Here is a 15,470-nt window from a genome sequence, read left to right as displayed (position 1 = left end):
GGGGGAAGCCCCGATCGGCGGGCCTCTCCTCCGAGGCTTCGGCGCGCGCCCGGGACATCCCAGCGCGCGCCAGGTTACTGTCGCGGCCAAGACCGGGCAAATGCTCAAATAAACTCGGCCGCGACAGTATAACACTTACAAACCACTCCAGTTTGATGCTTCTCCGCCCTCAGGTAAACAGTTAGAGTGGCAGAGTCTTTTTATCAGTACTTGGTTCTTAGTGTAAACAATCAGGGCAGTTAACTTTTGATCACAGGGTTTATGCTAAATCATCCGGCTGCCCTTCCTGACCTATTAGCATAGCAGATGGAGTCTGCATTTTCAGAGCAGATCCAAAATACCATATACACTTTAATATCTTCACATATTAATAAGTTCCGTTCTGGTGGGCCCAGTGGGTCGAAATTTGCCAGTTTTTAATGCCTACAGTGACTCTACATATTGGCCAAATTTAAACTCTCTGCGACCTCCAGAACCGGAGATACAGAAATGCACTTTAAAACATTTTTAAAATACAGGATTATAATGAAACATGGGAACAGGGGAACATACATTTTCCTGACATGACAAGGTGTAAGCCACATTCCTGGACCGCAGTCCAGTTAACCCCTTGCCTCCCTGGTGAGGTCAGGGGGTGGCCATATGGGGTGCAACCCCTTTAATACTGGGCCAACCCCCCTCTCCCTCTACACCTCCCCTTCTTAATGGGTGGCCTGTGGCCCACTGGCCCTAACGGGGAGTGGGCACTGCTGGCATCCTTAACGAACTCAGTCTCAGAGGGATAGTCCTGATGTGAAAGTCCATCAGCATTGCTGTTTTCGCTACCCTTTTTGTGCTGAATAGTAAACTCAAACTCTTGCAAGGCCAAGCTCAACCTTAGCAACTTGGCATTCTCCCCTGATGCCCTCTGCAGCCAACTCAGGGGGTTGTGGTCTGTGAGGACCATGAAAGCCCTTCCATACACATAGGGCTGGAGTTTTTTGAGAGCCCACACAATGGCCAAGCACTCTTTCTCAATGGTGGCATAGGCCACCTCTCTGGGGAGTAATTTTCGGCTGAGGTACACCACAGGGTGCTCTCTGCCGTCGTCCCCCACTTGGCTCAACACAGCCCCAATGCCATAGTCCGAGGCATCAGTCTGTATAAGGAAATGTTTGGTATAGTCCGGGGCAGCCAGTATGGGGGCCCCAGCAAGCACAGTTTTCAGTGCCTGGAAAGCAGTTTCCCAGGCAGGAGTCCAGGTGATAAGCACAGGCAGTTGCTTCTAAGTCAAATCAGTCAGGGGTTTGGCCACGGCGCTGTACTGTGGGACAAACTTCCTATAGTACCCTGCGGTGCCCAAAAATGCCATGACCTGTTTCTTGGTTTTTGGAACAAGCCACTGAACTATGGCTTCTACCTTGGCTGGCTCTGGTTTGAGGTGCCCTCCACCCACCCTGTGCCCTAAGTACAGGACCTCTGCCATCCCTACCATACACTTAGTGGGTTTCAAGGTAAGCCCAGCCTCCCTGATCCTATCCAGCACCGCAGCTACATGTCCTAAGTGGGAGTCCCAGGAATTACTGAAGATAGCTATGTCATCTAAGAAAGCCCTGGCATAGCTCTGCATCCCTTCCAGTAACCTATTGACCAGGCGTTGGAAGGTAACCGGGGCATTCTTCATCCCAAATGGCATCACCAAAAACTCATAGAGGCCACTTGGAGTGATGAATGCTGACTTCTCCCTAGCCTCCTGGGTCAGGGGGATTTGCCAATAGCCTTTGCTCAAATCCATAGTGGTCAGATACTTTGCCCCCGCGAGTTCATCCACTAACTCAACCATGCGGGGCATGGGGTAGGCATCTGACACCGTCCCAGCATTGAGCAAGCGGTAGTCCACACAAAACCGGGTGGTCTTGTCCTTCTTAGGGACTAGAACTACCGGGCTTGCCCAAGGACTCTGGGAGGGAGTAATTACCCCCAGGGTCAGCATCTCCTGTATCTACCTTTCCATACTGGTCTTGACCTCTGCTGACACTCTATAAGCGTGCTTATGCAGAGGCTGCAGATCCCCTGTGTGCACTGGGTGTTTTGTGAGATGTGTGGTCCCTGGCATGTCAGTGAAGAGGATGCTAAACTTAGCTAGCATGTCCCTGGCTTCTACCTGCTGCCTAGCGGAATAGGAATAGGTCCAGAGGTCCACATACCCTGAGGCCATACAGTAGCTCGAAGAGGGGAGAAGCCTGTAGATTCCTACGGTACCTCTCGGTAGGCAAACAGCAAGTGCTGTAAATGAATCTCCCAGTCTTTCCCCTCCGCCTCTATAAAGGTCCAAAGCATCTGCTTCAGGGTACCGTTAAACCTCTCACATAATCCGTTTGTCTGGGAATGGTAAGGGGTAGTGTGCCGGTGCTGTACATCGCATGCATCCCAGAGACAATTTAACAGTTCACTCATGAACTGCGACCCCTGATCGGTTAGGATCTCACTAGGGAAACCTACCCTAGAAAAAATGTTCAGCAAAGCTGCTGCCACTGTCTTGGCATCTATGGTGCCAAGCGCTACTGCCTCAGGGTACCGGGTGGCAAAATCCACCACTGTGAGGATGTAGCGCTTCCCTGACCTGCTAGGAATCATAAGGGGTCCTACAAGATCCATCGCTACTTTCTGGAAGGGTTCCCCTATTATCGGTAGGGGTTTCAGGGGTGCCTTCACACGGTTGCCCGCCTTACCCACTCGCAGGCAGGCATCACAAGAGCGGCAGAAAGTGCCCACATCTCCAGATACTCCCGGCCAGTAGTAACGCTGTAATAACCGGGCTCGCGTTCTGTTGACCCCCTGATGTCCCGCTAATGGAATAGAGTGAGCTACCCGTAACAGTTGCTGTCGGTACCCCTAGGGCACTACTAGCTGTCGCTTACCGGTCAATCCCTCCTCTATGCCTGGGTTCCCTTCTTCTCTATACAGGAGTCCCTTATACCATAGGCAGTGCTCAGTGCCTTCCCCTGCCTGAGATTCGGACGCCCGAAGTCTCACGCCGGCTAGGGTAGGGTCTGTCTTCACTGCCTCCCTAAACTGGGCTCCTAATTCTGGCCACCCCGCAGTCATGTCATTGTCCGGAGAATGGGGAAGGGTGAGGGGAAACAGTAAGTCAGTCTGTGGTTGCAACTGATCCTGGCTTACCTCCCCGGGCTCCTCTGCGCCCTCCGCTAACGTTGGTCCCAAAGGCTGGGGGACTGACGCCACTGCCATTGCCGCTGTCTGGCTCTGGGTAACCGCCGCCACTGCAGCGGGTTTGGGCACTCGGTCGTAGGTGCAGGTCATCGGACCCAGATCGTTGCCAAGAAGAACTTCATCATCCAAACCGGGTTAAACCCCCACCTCCTGCACACCCTGGCCCTCCCCCAAATCCAAAAAGATTCTGGCCACTTGCAGGAAACGTGGCTCTCCGTCGGCCACAGTGATCTGTATCCCAGGGCCTGGGAGTAATTCCTCTGGCCGGACCATATCAGGTCGGACCAGGGTCACTGCAGCTCCTGAATCCATCAAGCCGACTGCTTGCCGGTCACCGACTGTGACCGGGGTGAGATGTCTTCTCCGTCCATCCGTCTGCTGCAGGTCCGTGCTGAGATGTCCTCTGCTCCTGGCTGTAGGCACCGATGAAACCGGGACAGGTGTGGCATGGGACGTCTCGCTGGGCGTTGGTTCCATGACCGGTCCGGAGTCTTTGGTGGAAGCCACCCACACGCGGGCTACCGGCTTCGCAGCTGGAGTGCGTTGCCCCTGATGGGGTCTGCCGGAACGCAGGGGTTCCGGGCAATCTGGTCTGATGTGACCAGGGCGGTTGCAGTTGTAGCACCGGTGCTCGTGCCGGAGCTCCCCCCCTTCGGTGGACTGCTGCCCGCAGGCGGCCTCTGAGTCCATTGGGGGGTATTGGCAGACTATTTGGCCGGTGCTTTCGCCACCGCTGCCTTGGCTACTGCTTTGGCGGGCATCAGGGCTCGGCTGGCCACATAGTCGTCTGCAAGCCTCGCCGCCTCCTGGTAAGTCTTGGGCTTCTTTTCGTACACCCAAGCTCTCACCGCCGGTGGGCACTGCTGCATGAGCTGCTCCTGAAAGATGAGGTCCAGCAGGTGTTGGTAAGTCCGTACCTCATAGCCCTCCACCCAGCGTATCCCGTACAAAGCCATGCGGGTCACGTAGGTAACATAGGACTCAAGGGGCTGCCTCTCTTCCAGCCGGAATTTACCCCGGTAGGCTTCAGGGGTAAAACCGTACTGAAACAGTAACAGTTCTTTCAGGTGGTCATATTCATCAGCATACTCATCTGGAAGCGCCATAATCATCTGCTTAGCCAAGCCGGACAGTAAGGGGTCCAAACGTGCAACCCGATGCTGGGGAAGCACTTTGTACTGCCGACACTATGTTTCAAAGTCCTTTAGAAAACTGTCAATCTGATCGGTACCTTGCACGAACTTGGTGAGACTGTGCTGATCCAGTTTGAGTTCATCTTGGTTGGGTTGGACAGTGGGGCAATAAGCGGGTCTGTTCACTGCCATAGTGATAAACTGCAGCCGCTCCTCCCGTGTCCCTCTGTCACCCCACGCAGTAATCAGTGCCAACATTTCAGGGGTGAACGGACTGGTAGCCGCAGCAACCAGTACCCCTCCTGTTGCACTGCTCCCGGGAGATGCACTCGTTCTCTCCCCGAGATTCCGCCGCCCCGGCACTGGGTTCCTTCCCTGATCTCCGGGTGGCTGTATAAGGGCAAGCTGAGCCGTATCCTGAGGCTCTGCAAGCCGGGCTTCATAGTCACCGATTGCGTCAACCATGTCTGCGACCTCCTGGTTCTCATAGGGCAGTCCATATTCACGGCACTTGTCCTTCAGCTGAGCTCGGGTCCTCATGTTGGATGAGCCTTCAGCCTCGCTCATGGTTCACGGTCGCAGCAGTGAGGTGGTGTTACAACTTGTGTTAACTGTTGCACTACTGTGTGTTCAATATCTTTAGTCCCAGGAACTCGCAATTCCCTTTGAGTTCCCACTATATTACAGGGTCCCGCAGTACACTGTAATACAGGTTCAGTTCAATCCCACCGCTGCCACCAGTTAATTATAGAGCTTGTCACGGTAACTTATGACAAGATATAACAAACACCAAATATCTGGGTTGAATTGAACGAGGCTTAGATATAATAAAATATATTTATTCCTTAAACAGGTGAACACAGCAATATAGTACAATTAACAGGCAAGAAGGTAACACTTACTTAGGGTTGGGGAATGGAGAAGTATCAGCTAGCAATTCTCCAGCAATCCGGTGACATTCAAGATGAAATCAGAAGAACAACAACTGAAGGGTTGTCACAGTTTATATACCTTTGTAACCCTATTCTTAACATTGAATACAGACTACTGGTGAACAATTATCTGTATCCAATCCCTAACGTGGAAACATAGTTTAACCCATGCCCCCCAGCTAGTTAGCCCATGCGTACTGGGACTCTGAGGGTCTTATTTCTGTAGCCCCATAATTAAATCAGGGGCGACGACCAGTCTACCAGATGAAGTATCTGGCAGGATCTTCATTGTTTGTAGGTGTAGATATAACACTTACAAACCACTCCAGTTTGATGCTTCTCCGCCCTCAGGTAAACAGTTAGAGTGGAAGAGTCTTTTGATCAGTACTTGGTTCCTAGTGTAAACAATCAGGGCAGTTAACTTTTGATCACAGGGTTTATGCTAAATCATCCGGCTGCACTTCCTGACCTATTAGCATAGCAGATGGAGTCTGCATTTTCAGAGCAGATCCAAACTACCAAATACACTTAAATATCTTCAAATATTAATAAGTTCCGTTCTGGTGGGCCCAGTGGGCCGAAATTTGCCAGTTTTTAATGCCTACAGTGACTCTACATATTGGCCAAATTTCATCTCTGTGCGACCTCCAGAACCGGAGATACAGAAATGCACTTTAAAACATTTTTAAAATACAGGATTATAATGAAACATGGGAACAGGGGAGCATACATTTTCCTGACATGACAAGGTGTAAGCCACATTCCTGGACCGCAGTCCAGTTAACCCCTTGCCTCCCTGGTGAGGTCAAGGCGTGGCCTTATGGGTGCAACCCCTTTAATACCAGGCCAACCCCCCTCTCCCTCTACAGGTTTGTAGTCTCATTTGAAACTGATGAAATGCCTCTCAACTTTTGTTGCATAATATTTCACAATTAATGATGTGGCTTTTACATAGTTGTGGGGGTGTAGGAAAACATTTTGTAGCAGAGGATGAATGGCTTCAATATTGTGTTTGTATGTTCTTTTACAGGGGTGATCAAAGCAGTGCACAGAGTTACCTCACAGTGCTTCCTTGTGGGATGGAGTGTGTGGTTTTCAGCATAGACGGCTCTTTTGCAGCAAGTGTTTCCATCATGGGTAGTGATCCAAAAGTCAGAGCTGGAGCAGTGGATGTGGTCAGGTGAAGCACTCTTCCACTGCTGACTGAAATCTGTCCCCTTACACAAACTGTTGCCCACCTGGTTCCATTGTAAAAAAAAAAAACTGATGCATCTCATTTGACTCCAGAATGGAACCCACATGCACAGACTGGTTCCTTTGCGTACAGATTGATACCTCTGTGTACAGACTGATGAGTTTCTTTCACACTGTGATGCCTCACCTTGACACAAACTGCAAACTTCTACCTAACACCACACACCATTACCCATCTCTACCTATATGGACACACTACTAACTTCAAACACAGATACTGTGTGAGATTAAACAATACTTCAGCTGATCATGTCCCGACGCACAATAAAATTAAATTAAGATTATAATAATAATGTGTTCAAATAATAATTTCATATATGAAGTATGTATATAAATGAATAACGCAGTAAAGACATAGACAATATGTAAATAGATTGAAATATATAGCACTAATAACATGCATTCAATAATAAATATTGTAGTGTGTGTGTACATAAATAAATAAAATGTACTCTAGAGAAAGTAAAACATACAAAAATTAACTTTGTCAATTCGATTCACTAAGAGGTGTCTCTGTCTGGTAATAATTAGTATAGACAAGTGAGTTTCTCTCCTCGGGAACTGGCAGGCACGCTTTTCCTCTTTTCTCCTCAGGAGTTTTTTTTCCTTCTTCTTGTGTTTCTGTTGCTTTTACTCTTTATTTCCCTAGTTTCTATTCCCGTGCTCTATTCTTATATAGCGATCTCTCTCTCTTCCCTCTCACATTCCCTTCATCTATCTTGTGTACTTTTATTTTATTAAATACATAACATGACTTATTTTTCTCAGAGTCTCCCTTCACGTCTTTACTTATAAAAACTCTGCTCTCCTATCTTTGCCTCTTCTCTCCTATCTGTGCCTCTTCTCTCCTATCTGTGCCTCTTCTCTCCTATCTGTGCCTCTTCTCTAACTGATGATAACAATTTTGCGGCATGAGCCTCTCCGGGCGAGCTGCTGCTGCAGCATTCCCTATTCAAAGCATTGGGTTACTATAGCGTTGTGGGCACTCTACCGGAAGGCTACTGGGAAGCTGGCAAGCCAAGCAACTGCAGTGCACCAGGCTTCAGGGAAATGAAGTAGGCAGGGGAAGCCGGAGAGTTTCTGCCCCACATATATAAGCAGAGATACCTAAATTCCCCTGTAATATACACTTCTCCTTACTCCTGGTACTTCTTGTTTGACTAAAAACTCATCTACTGTAATACCTTTTGTGACATATTCATTCCATCTCTTTCAGGCATTGGCAGGATCTGGGCTTTCTAATCATTTACATCACAGGGCGTCCAGATATGCAGAAGCAGCGGGTAGTCTCCTGGTTATCTCAGCACAACTTTCCCCAGGGGATGATCTTCTTTTCCGATGGCCTCGTCCATGACCCACTGCGCCAGAAGACGATTTTCCTCCGCAACCTGATGCAAGAGGTGAGAAACATAAACTCGTATAGGTCGATCATGCTGAGCTGTTGCCAGGGTGCACTACAGGAGATCTTTTTCTTTGTCCCCTACCCACGGGAAATATTTGGCTATAACCCAGCAGTTCCTTACTTGCATTATAGTTAAAAATGAGAAAACAAGACCATATTTGCTAAGGCACTTTCCAGTGCTCGAAGGCACATTACAGTCCATTCAAGTCAAATCAATGGGCTGTAAGGGGTCTTCCAGCACCAGAAGGTGTCTTATTACACCGTAGTAAATATGGCCCAAAATGTTTCCATCTTGCTGTGAGAGGCATCACCTATACAGTAGCTATGGGGTGATGCTAGAGCAGTGTATTGAAGAAGGATATACCGTATTGGCCCGAATATAGTACGGCCTCGCACATAATACGACACTAAAGTTTTAAAGGTGTTCTACATGAAAAATAAAAGGTGTTAGGCTGCGCATGTAATACGAGTACAGTTTTCGGAAGGACATTTTTAGGAAAAAAACAGAACTATATTCAGGCCAATATGGTACCTAATGTTACATTTCTTAATTGCCCTTTTTACTCCTACTGTTAAGGCCTCATTATGTTTCCAGCCACCTCCTAAAATAGATGGTGAGATTGGTTACATTCTCCAGTCTTATGGAAGTCTGTTTTCAAACTCCCTTTGTTTACTTCATTTTACAATCTATGACTTTGGTTCTGTTTGTCTGCCTGCTATTAGCTGCAGGAATATCATAAAGTAATACAGAATATGTCGTGATAAAAAAAAAAAACCCTCCTATTTTTTGGTTTATATAAACGTGTGATGATTTTTATGTCATTGTCTGTGATTTTCTTTCCCTTTTAACGGTTACTTGAGGATACATGTATAAACACAAATAAAGGTGTGCATAGACATTTTTGTGCTCATCGTTGCTTGAATGGAAATTTAATGTTTCTTACATCTGGTGCAAATTGATACCAGAAAGGCTCTCAGGAACAACATGCGGGGTAGAAAAAAACACAAATAGTACTATTTTGTATAATACAGTGTGTGTTCTAAGGTTGAAGGGTAAAAGATGCACTCACAGATTAGCTGGGTAAAGCAGTTAGACTTTGTAAATATGACATCAGGCCTCAGAACAAAATGTATATCCTATACCTAATGGTGTAGATAGGGTGTCCATGATCACTTAAGGCTTGTGGGTATATCAGAAATGCTCTCTGGTATGTTATAAAGAGAGAAAGAAAATGGACATAGTGCATTTAATAACAAATAAAAAGAGTAGACCTAAAGTGCTAAACTCACATGCTCCAAGTAAAAAATAGGCATTGAGACCACCCAGCGTCACAGCACAGATGCCACCGCCGACCTCTGCCGATGCTCCGATCCGGATTCCTCCTCCACAATGGCAGATATTTTATGCTAGCAGCGCTAGTCTCCACGGGAAGAAGGAGAGCAGCAAACAGATGTCCCAATAGATGAGACAGAGGGGGTGACAGCAGCAGAAAAATCCAGCCACTTTATGTCTACTCTTTTTAATTGTTATTAAATAGCAATACATGCACTATGTCCATTTTCTTTCTCTCTTTATAACATACTGGAGAGTATTTTTGATATACCCGCAAGCATTAAGTGATCCTGAACACCCTTTCAACGCCATTGGGCGTAGGATATCCTTTCTGTCCTGACGCCTGAAGTTATATTCCCAAAGTCTAACTGCTATTTGTCCAGCTAACCTGTGAGTGCATCTTTTACCCTTCTACCTAAGAACACGCACTGTATTATACAGAATTGTACTAGACGAGCCAAAGTGTATTCTAAAACTTGCCTTAAACTAGCCAGGTGCATGCTGGGTACATGCTGCAACATTTCAGTGACATTTCTGCAGAGACTAATGGCCCATCGGATTAACACAGCAGGGGTCCCTGGCAGTCTCATTCAGTTTGAATGAGACTGCCAGGGACCCCCGCTGTTAATCCAATGGGCCATTAGTCTCTGCAGAAATGTCTCTGAAATGTTGCAGCATGTACCCAGCATGTACCTGGGTCTTTTTGGTAATTGCCACTGATTTGTTTTAGAATAACCGTTGGCACTACAGTATTTGTGTTTTTTTTCTACCCCGCATGTTGGTTCTGGGAGGCGCGCTCCAACTTTTGCATGTATATTCCTGTGAGACCTTTTGGAGAAGCACCTCAGAACCTGCCAAAGGGGTTGTATTTGATGCATTTTATATATTTGTGTCACTAATCAATCACTGTTTTTCACTTATTTCACCCTATTGATTGATGTGCGTAATATTTGTTTGTTATGCCACTTCAGATCATGAGGATTTTTTTTTTGAAGACTAAAAAAGGGGAAAGAAAGATGCACAGAGAGAGAGAATTTAAAACATCCCAATATTAAATGTGTATCCTCCTTAGGCCAGGTCCAGCGGGCGCTGCTGCGGGGACAAGAGACGCCCCTCAGTGGGGCCGGGCCCACTGCAAGGGGTGGCCACCGCGCTGCGCGGCCAGTTTTTCCTGCAGACAGGAAAATTGTGCTCAGTATTAGCGACGGAGCGCTAGGCCACGCCCCCTGTGGGTTCAGCCAATAAGGGCGAACCTGCCGGGTGACATCATGGCCGCGGCCCCGGTCACTCCCCCCTGTCTTTCCCCTTGCAGCTCACTGCAGACCGGGGAATTTGGCTGCACGCGCCGCCAGCCTCACAGGCACACGTGCAGCGCAGACAGCGGGGCCGTAGCCTTACCTTCTCATATCGATACTCTCCAAATCACAAGCTAATTCACACGGGCAAAGTTAGAGGAAAGGACTTGATATGTTTTTGCATTAAATAAAAATGCTCAAGGTCTCCTTACCGAAGTATGTTTTATAGATGTGTGTAGTGATGCTGCTTTATCCCTCACAGAATTACACATTATGTGCAGACATCAGCCTTTTTTTTTTTTTTTTCTCTACATAATTTGACAAATGTAGCAGTCTTTATTGCTCCCTCTGGTGCATTGTTGTGGGATATTCTGGGTTATCACTGAATCCTATGGAAACTCTGCGATATTCTGAATAATATTGCGATATGTTGTATTATCGGTAGGTAAAACGGAGTCAGCTACATCTGTACCTGCACAAAGCACCAACACAAATGTTTTATGAACATGGTGACCTTGTGTGAGTGATCTTATTGCCGGGACAATGGGATGGATTTATGTTTTGGGCATCTCATCAAACGTGTGTTAATAGTTGGGGGTGTGAGCCATTCAATGACTTGCTGACTCTTCCAGCATAGAGTGGGTTAAAGATTTACTGTCTCAGGAACGAGAGGGGCATAGAAAGTGGGACATGTGCCATACCAAATAGGAACCACTTTGATTGAGCATAGAGTTCTTGATTTTGTTTAAACCACAACAAAAAATCTGGTAAATGAAAACCATACATTATGAATATGTCCACAATAACCCTAGTCATTCTGTCCTCCAATACCATCTTTGTATCCTTATCTCCATCAAAAACTTGGCAACCTGAGTTTAAGTGGATCATGTATTTGTGAAGCATGTACTATTATACCAGTAGGAGGAATAAAAAAAAGTAAAAGGACATACTGTAAGTGCTGATTTTCAGTATGGATTACATATTATATTTGTATTCAGTACTGTATGTGCTGGTTATACTAAAGCTCAGGAAGCCTCCTTTTTGAGAATACTCTTCGTATTATTATATTTGGTTACACATTTTCTAAGTTGCACTATTCCTGAAGACATCTTCTGGTGCCAGAAGACCCCTTCCTGCCCATTTACTTGAATGGGCTATAAGCACTGGAAGGTGGCTTATGGAATAGCACAGCTTAGTAAATATGTGTCAAAATGTCAGCACTGATGGCACATTCTCAGTCCTTCAATGTTGGTCTACAAAACAAACTTGCATGGGCTTCATACCTACTCTTTAAAACATAAAATGCAACATTGTTACAATTACATAAATTATTTGGTTAGTAAAATCATAATGAGAATTTTGGCCTGATAGTGACTAATTATTTGGTGTTTGATCCAATGTTATTTGTTATTTGATCCAGTGCCACATTAAAATCAGTGCTGCCTATGGCTCTATGAAGGACATTTCTGTGTACAACGTGCTGGGATTATCACCCTCTCAGATCTACATTGTTGGGCGTCCAGCCAAGAAATATCAGAACCAGTGTCAGGTCAGTACAATATATTATGGACAAATGTTGTAAACGTATTTATCAGAACTGGCAAATGTGAAGTTGCTACCCAGCAAAACAGGAGTGGTCTTTAGCACCTATTCAGTATCAAAGGTTTGTAGTTGTCATGTAACACACATCTAGACATGGGAGTTTATTCTATATGAGTCAAAGCGGTCGATCAGGCTGTTTCACACAAAATTCCCCACTGACTTCAATAAGCAATTTCGTCCGAAAACAGCTTGATCAACCTCTTCGGCACATATAAAATCATAATCTTCACTGACATTATATCCAACTCGTGCTGTAAAGGATAGACTTGATGGATCCTAACGCATCATGGTTATTATTGCACTAATTACATTACGAACAGTTGAAAACATGTTGCTGAAAATTGGACACTGCAATGACTTTCAATCATAGGTACATGAAGCACACACAAGTTTTATAGTCGTCAGGATTGGAATATTTGCATTGGCATCACATCTTCAGTGTATAGATAAATTAACATACTGCTTTTTTGTGTTTTATTGTTGTATTGTAGTTCATAAGTGACGGTTACGCTGCTCACTTAGCGTCACTGGAATTCAGCCACAACTCCCGTCCTAAGAAGAACAACTCACGAATGATTCTGCGGAAGGGAAGCTTTGGCCTACACACTCAGCCTGAATTCCTAAGAAAAAGGAACCACCTTCGTAGGACTATGTCTGTGCAGCAGCCTGAGCCACCCTCCTCCAACCCCAAGCCAGAACGAGCACAGAGCCAGCCAGAGTCTGACAAGGATCATGATCGGCACTTAAACCCACTTTCATGGGTGAGGAGCGGGGGCTACAAATTTGAGCCCTCAACCTAAACAAGACATAGAAGGGCCCCCAGTATGAAATAGATTTACAAGTAGGCATTGGAGAACTAGAGGGAGGCTGTGCAACGTGTAGACAGCAATATGATGGATCTGTGATGGCTTTCCATAAGATCCTTTTGTCAACCTAACAGCCACAATGTATACTGGCCAGAACTTTTCAAAATGGCATTAGATTGCAATGCAATTGTTGGAATTTAGATGCATTGTGGATGCGCTGTACAGATGTAGATCCCACAGGCTCTTCAACATCTTTAACCAAATTATTGTCATGGAGAAGACAAAGCCAACATCTCCACCTGTGGAACAGTACCTTCATTATTCAGACACTGCTGTAAGGATTTGCATCACATTTTTAGATAATTGTGTTAGCAGTGCTTTCAGTCCTGAAGAGTTTACTTTCATTCTGCAGAATGAAGGTCTTAAAAACTCATATTCATTTCTTAGATAACATGCAATAGATAGTCTTATACAGCACTGTTGTATTTGCAGTGCTGTAACCCTCTGCCTAACCAACCGGCATTTATGGAAACCCCAATAAACTGATGTTCAACAATTGTACATGTTTCGCAGAGCTTCCCTGCTAAGTATGTAACAGCGGCAATGTTATAGATCACGGGGCCTATTCTTGTAGCTCCAAAGTTGTCATTGCCAAACCGGGCGGTTTGGTATGTTGAGAAGTTGCGGAATGAAATGTGTGAAAAAAAAACGTATTCTCTATTGGAAATCACATCATTTAACCCGCATCTATAAAAAGTGCCGGCGTAGGCGAAAGACTCCCAATTTAGTAGTATCTCCAGTGGCATATTCTCCAGTTGTATATATGTCCCCTCAATCCCCCCTCCAAATAAATTAGGGAGCTGAAAAAGGAACACACACAAGGTACCCTGGGAGATATGCAAAATATATTTAAATGAGTCACTGTAAAGGGCACTTTAGAAGCAGATTGTCACTTTGGAGCTATGACAATAGGCCTCCTAGAATTTAGTAGTTGCTGTCTTAGCAGGTAAACGGACATACTGTATGTATTATGGGGGATAGTGAGGGTGGATGCATTTGCCCACTCATCCAGTATGACCGAAAAAAAGATCTCAGAGATATGCAAGCAGGACACTACCAGAGCAGGCGTCGCACTGGATCTTTACCTCCAGAAACGAACAAATCCATGTTCGCTGTATAACATTCTCAACAAGAGGTGGTATTATTTGGGGAAAGGGAACAGCTGTCTATGCCCATAAACTAAACATTACATCTTACATTTTCATTGTTTGGACTTTCACCCTTCCTGATCACCCTGCTAATATGTTTTTTTTTCTGAGCTACAGTTAAAGTGACGAGGAACATACGCCTTTCTGCTTGCCTCAGAAGAGAGCTGGTTGAAATGTCTGCAATACATTATGAGATACAAATGGGAGCAATGTGAATAATTCACTTCTGATGCATCACTAGACAGATGGGTAACTTGTTGTTGAACTAAACAACTGTAGCCATTGCCTTTACACTTGAGCTGCAAGGGGTATGAACCAGTCAGTTGCTAGTTGATTTACAGGTGCACTAAAAGATAAAGCCTTGTACGAAATAGGATTTCCTGCAGGTTGTCATGCTTTCTCGTGGAGCAACATAAAAATGATTCAGATGTTGCTCATGATATTAGAAGGTGTGAGCTTCTCAATAGAGTCATGTTTAAGTCTTCTATTCAATATGTGAAGAACATGGGTATCACACAAGAAAATGATGCATTAACCTCCATTCAAGTGAATTAAAGCCACTGCATCATTAATTGTGCTTTACTCTGTGTCTCGTCATGCTGAATATAGCTCTTAAGATGCTGGGTGAGAGCCAACTTGTGGATGTGATTATTCTGCAGCTTTTGCATGCCCTTATTTAAGTCACATCACCTACTGTATATGCACCTTAATACCTAAAGATACAATTTAGTAAAAAAGGATTCATTGGGTCTGTATAATCCTATGTGCAGAGCAATGTTCATAGGCAGTGCAATGTTAAAAATAAATACATTATTCAGGTTATGCATTATTTATTTTTGTAGCGAAACGTATGTGGCACAGCGGTCACTCTTCAGTGCTTCAGAGTAAAATTGATTGTACAGTAGGTCTCATATAAATATCCAATATATCCTTTAAAGAGGCAATCCAAAAAATATCCTAAGTGTGGGTTTTTTAAATAAATAAATTCTGTAGTATGTCTGTGTACTTTTTTTTTATTTTAAAATTCAACTCTTAGTGCCATTTTTAATTAGTTTTAATACACTCAGCATATTTTGATTTCTATAGCAGGTTTTAGCCACTTCCCCAGCAGTGCAAGATCTTTGCAAGACTTTCCTGTTTGTGATAATTTGTTGCCAATATTCCCAGCAGTTTGAGTTGCAAACTGTATCAATAGATAATGTTAACTTAGTCATATCAGGATACATTGTAGCTGCTGAGTTACTGAAGGTTTGATTTGAAACTGAATGGCAGCCATTTAGTGAACCCTGGGA

General features: G+C 45.1%; 1 protein-coding gene across 3 annotated transcripts in view; it reads left to right on the top strand.

Moving 5' to 3' along the window:
* PITPNM3 (PITPNM family member 3) overlaps positions 1–15,000 on the top strand; it is a 462,376-nt gene extending 447,376 nt beyond the window's left edge. For all 3 annotated transcript variants that reach the window (XM_075594415.1, XM_075594416.1, XM_075594417.1), the window contains 4 exons: positions 6,309–6,458; positions 7,749–7,932; positions 11,983–12,111; positions 12,656–15,000. In XM_075594415.1, the coding sequence (XP_075450530.1) occupies positions 6,309–6,458; positions 7,749–7,932; positions 11,983–12,111; positions 12,656–12,964 (772 nt within the window). In that variant the 3' untranslated portion in view covers positions 12,965–15,000. The remainder of the gene's footprint in view (positions 1–6,308; positions 6,459–7,748; positions 7,933–11,982; positions 12,112–12,655) is intronic.
* Positions 15,001–15,470: the final 470 nt, after the last annotated feature.

The sequence above is a fragment of the Ascaphus truei genome, chromosome 3, assembly GCF_040206685.1.
Source record: "Ascaphus truei isolate aAscTru1 chromosome 3, aAscTru1.hap1, whole genome shotgun sequence".
NCBI lineage: Eukaryota > Metazoa > Chordata > Amphibia > Anura > Ascaphidae > Ascaphus > Ascaphus truei.
This window is presented reverse-complemented; position numbering and strand designations above follow the sequence as displayed.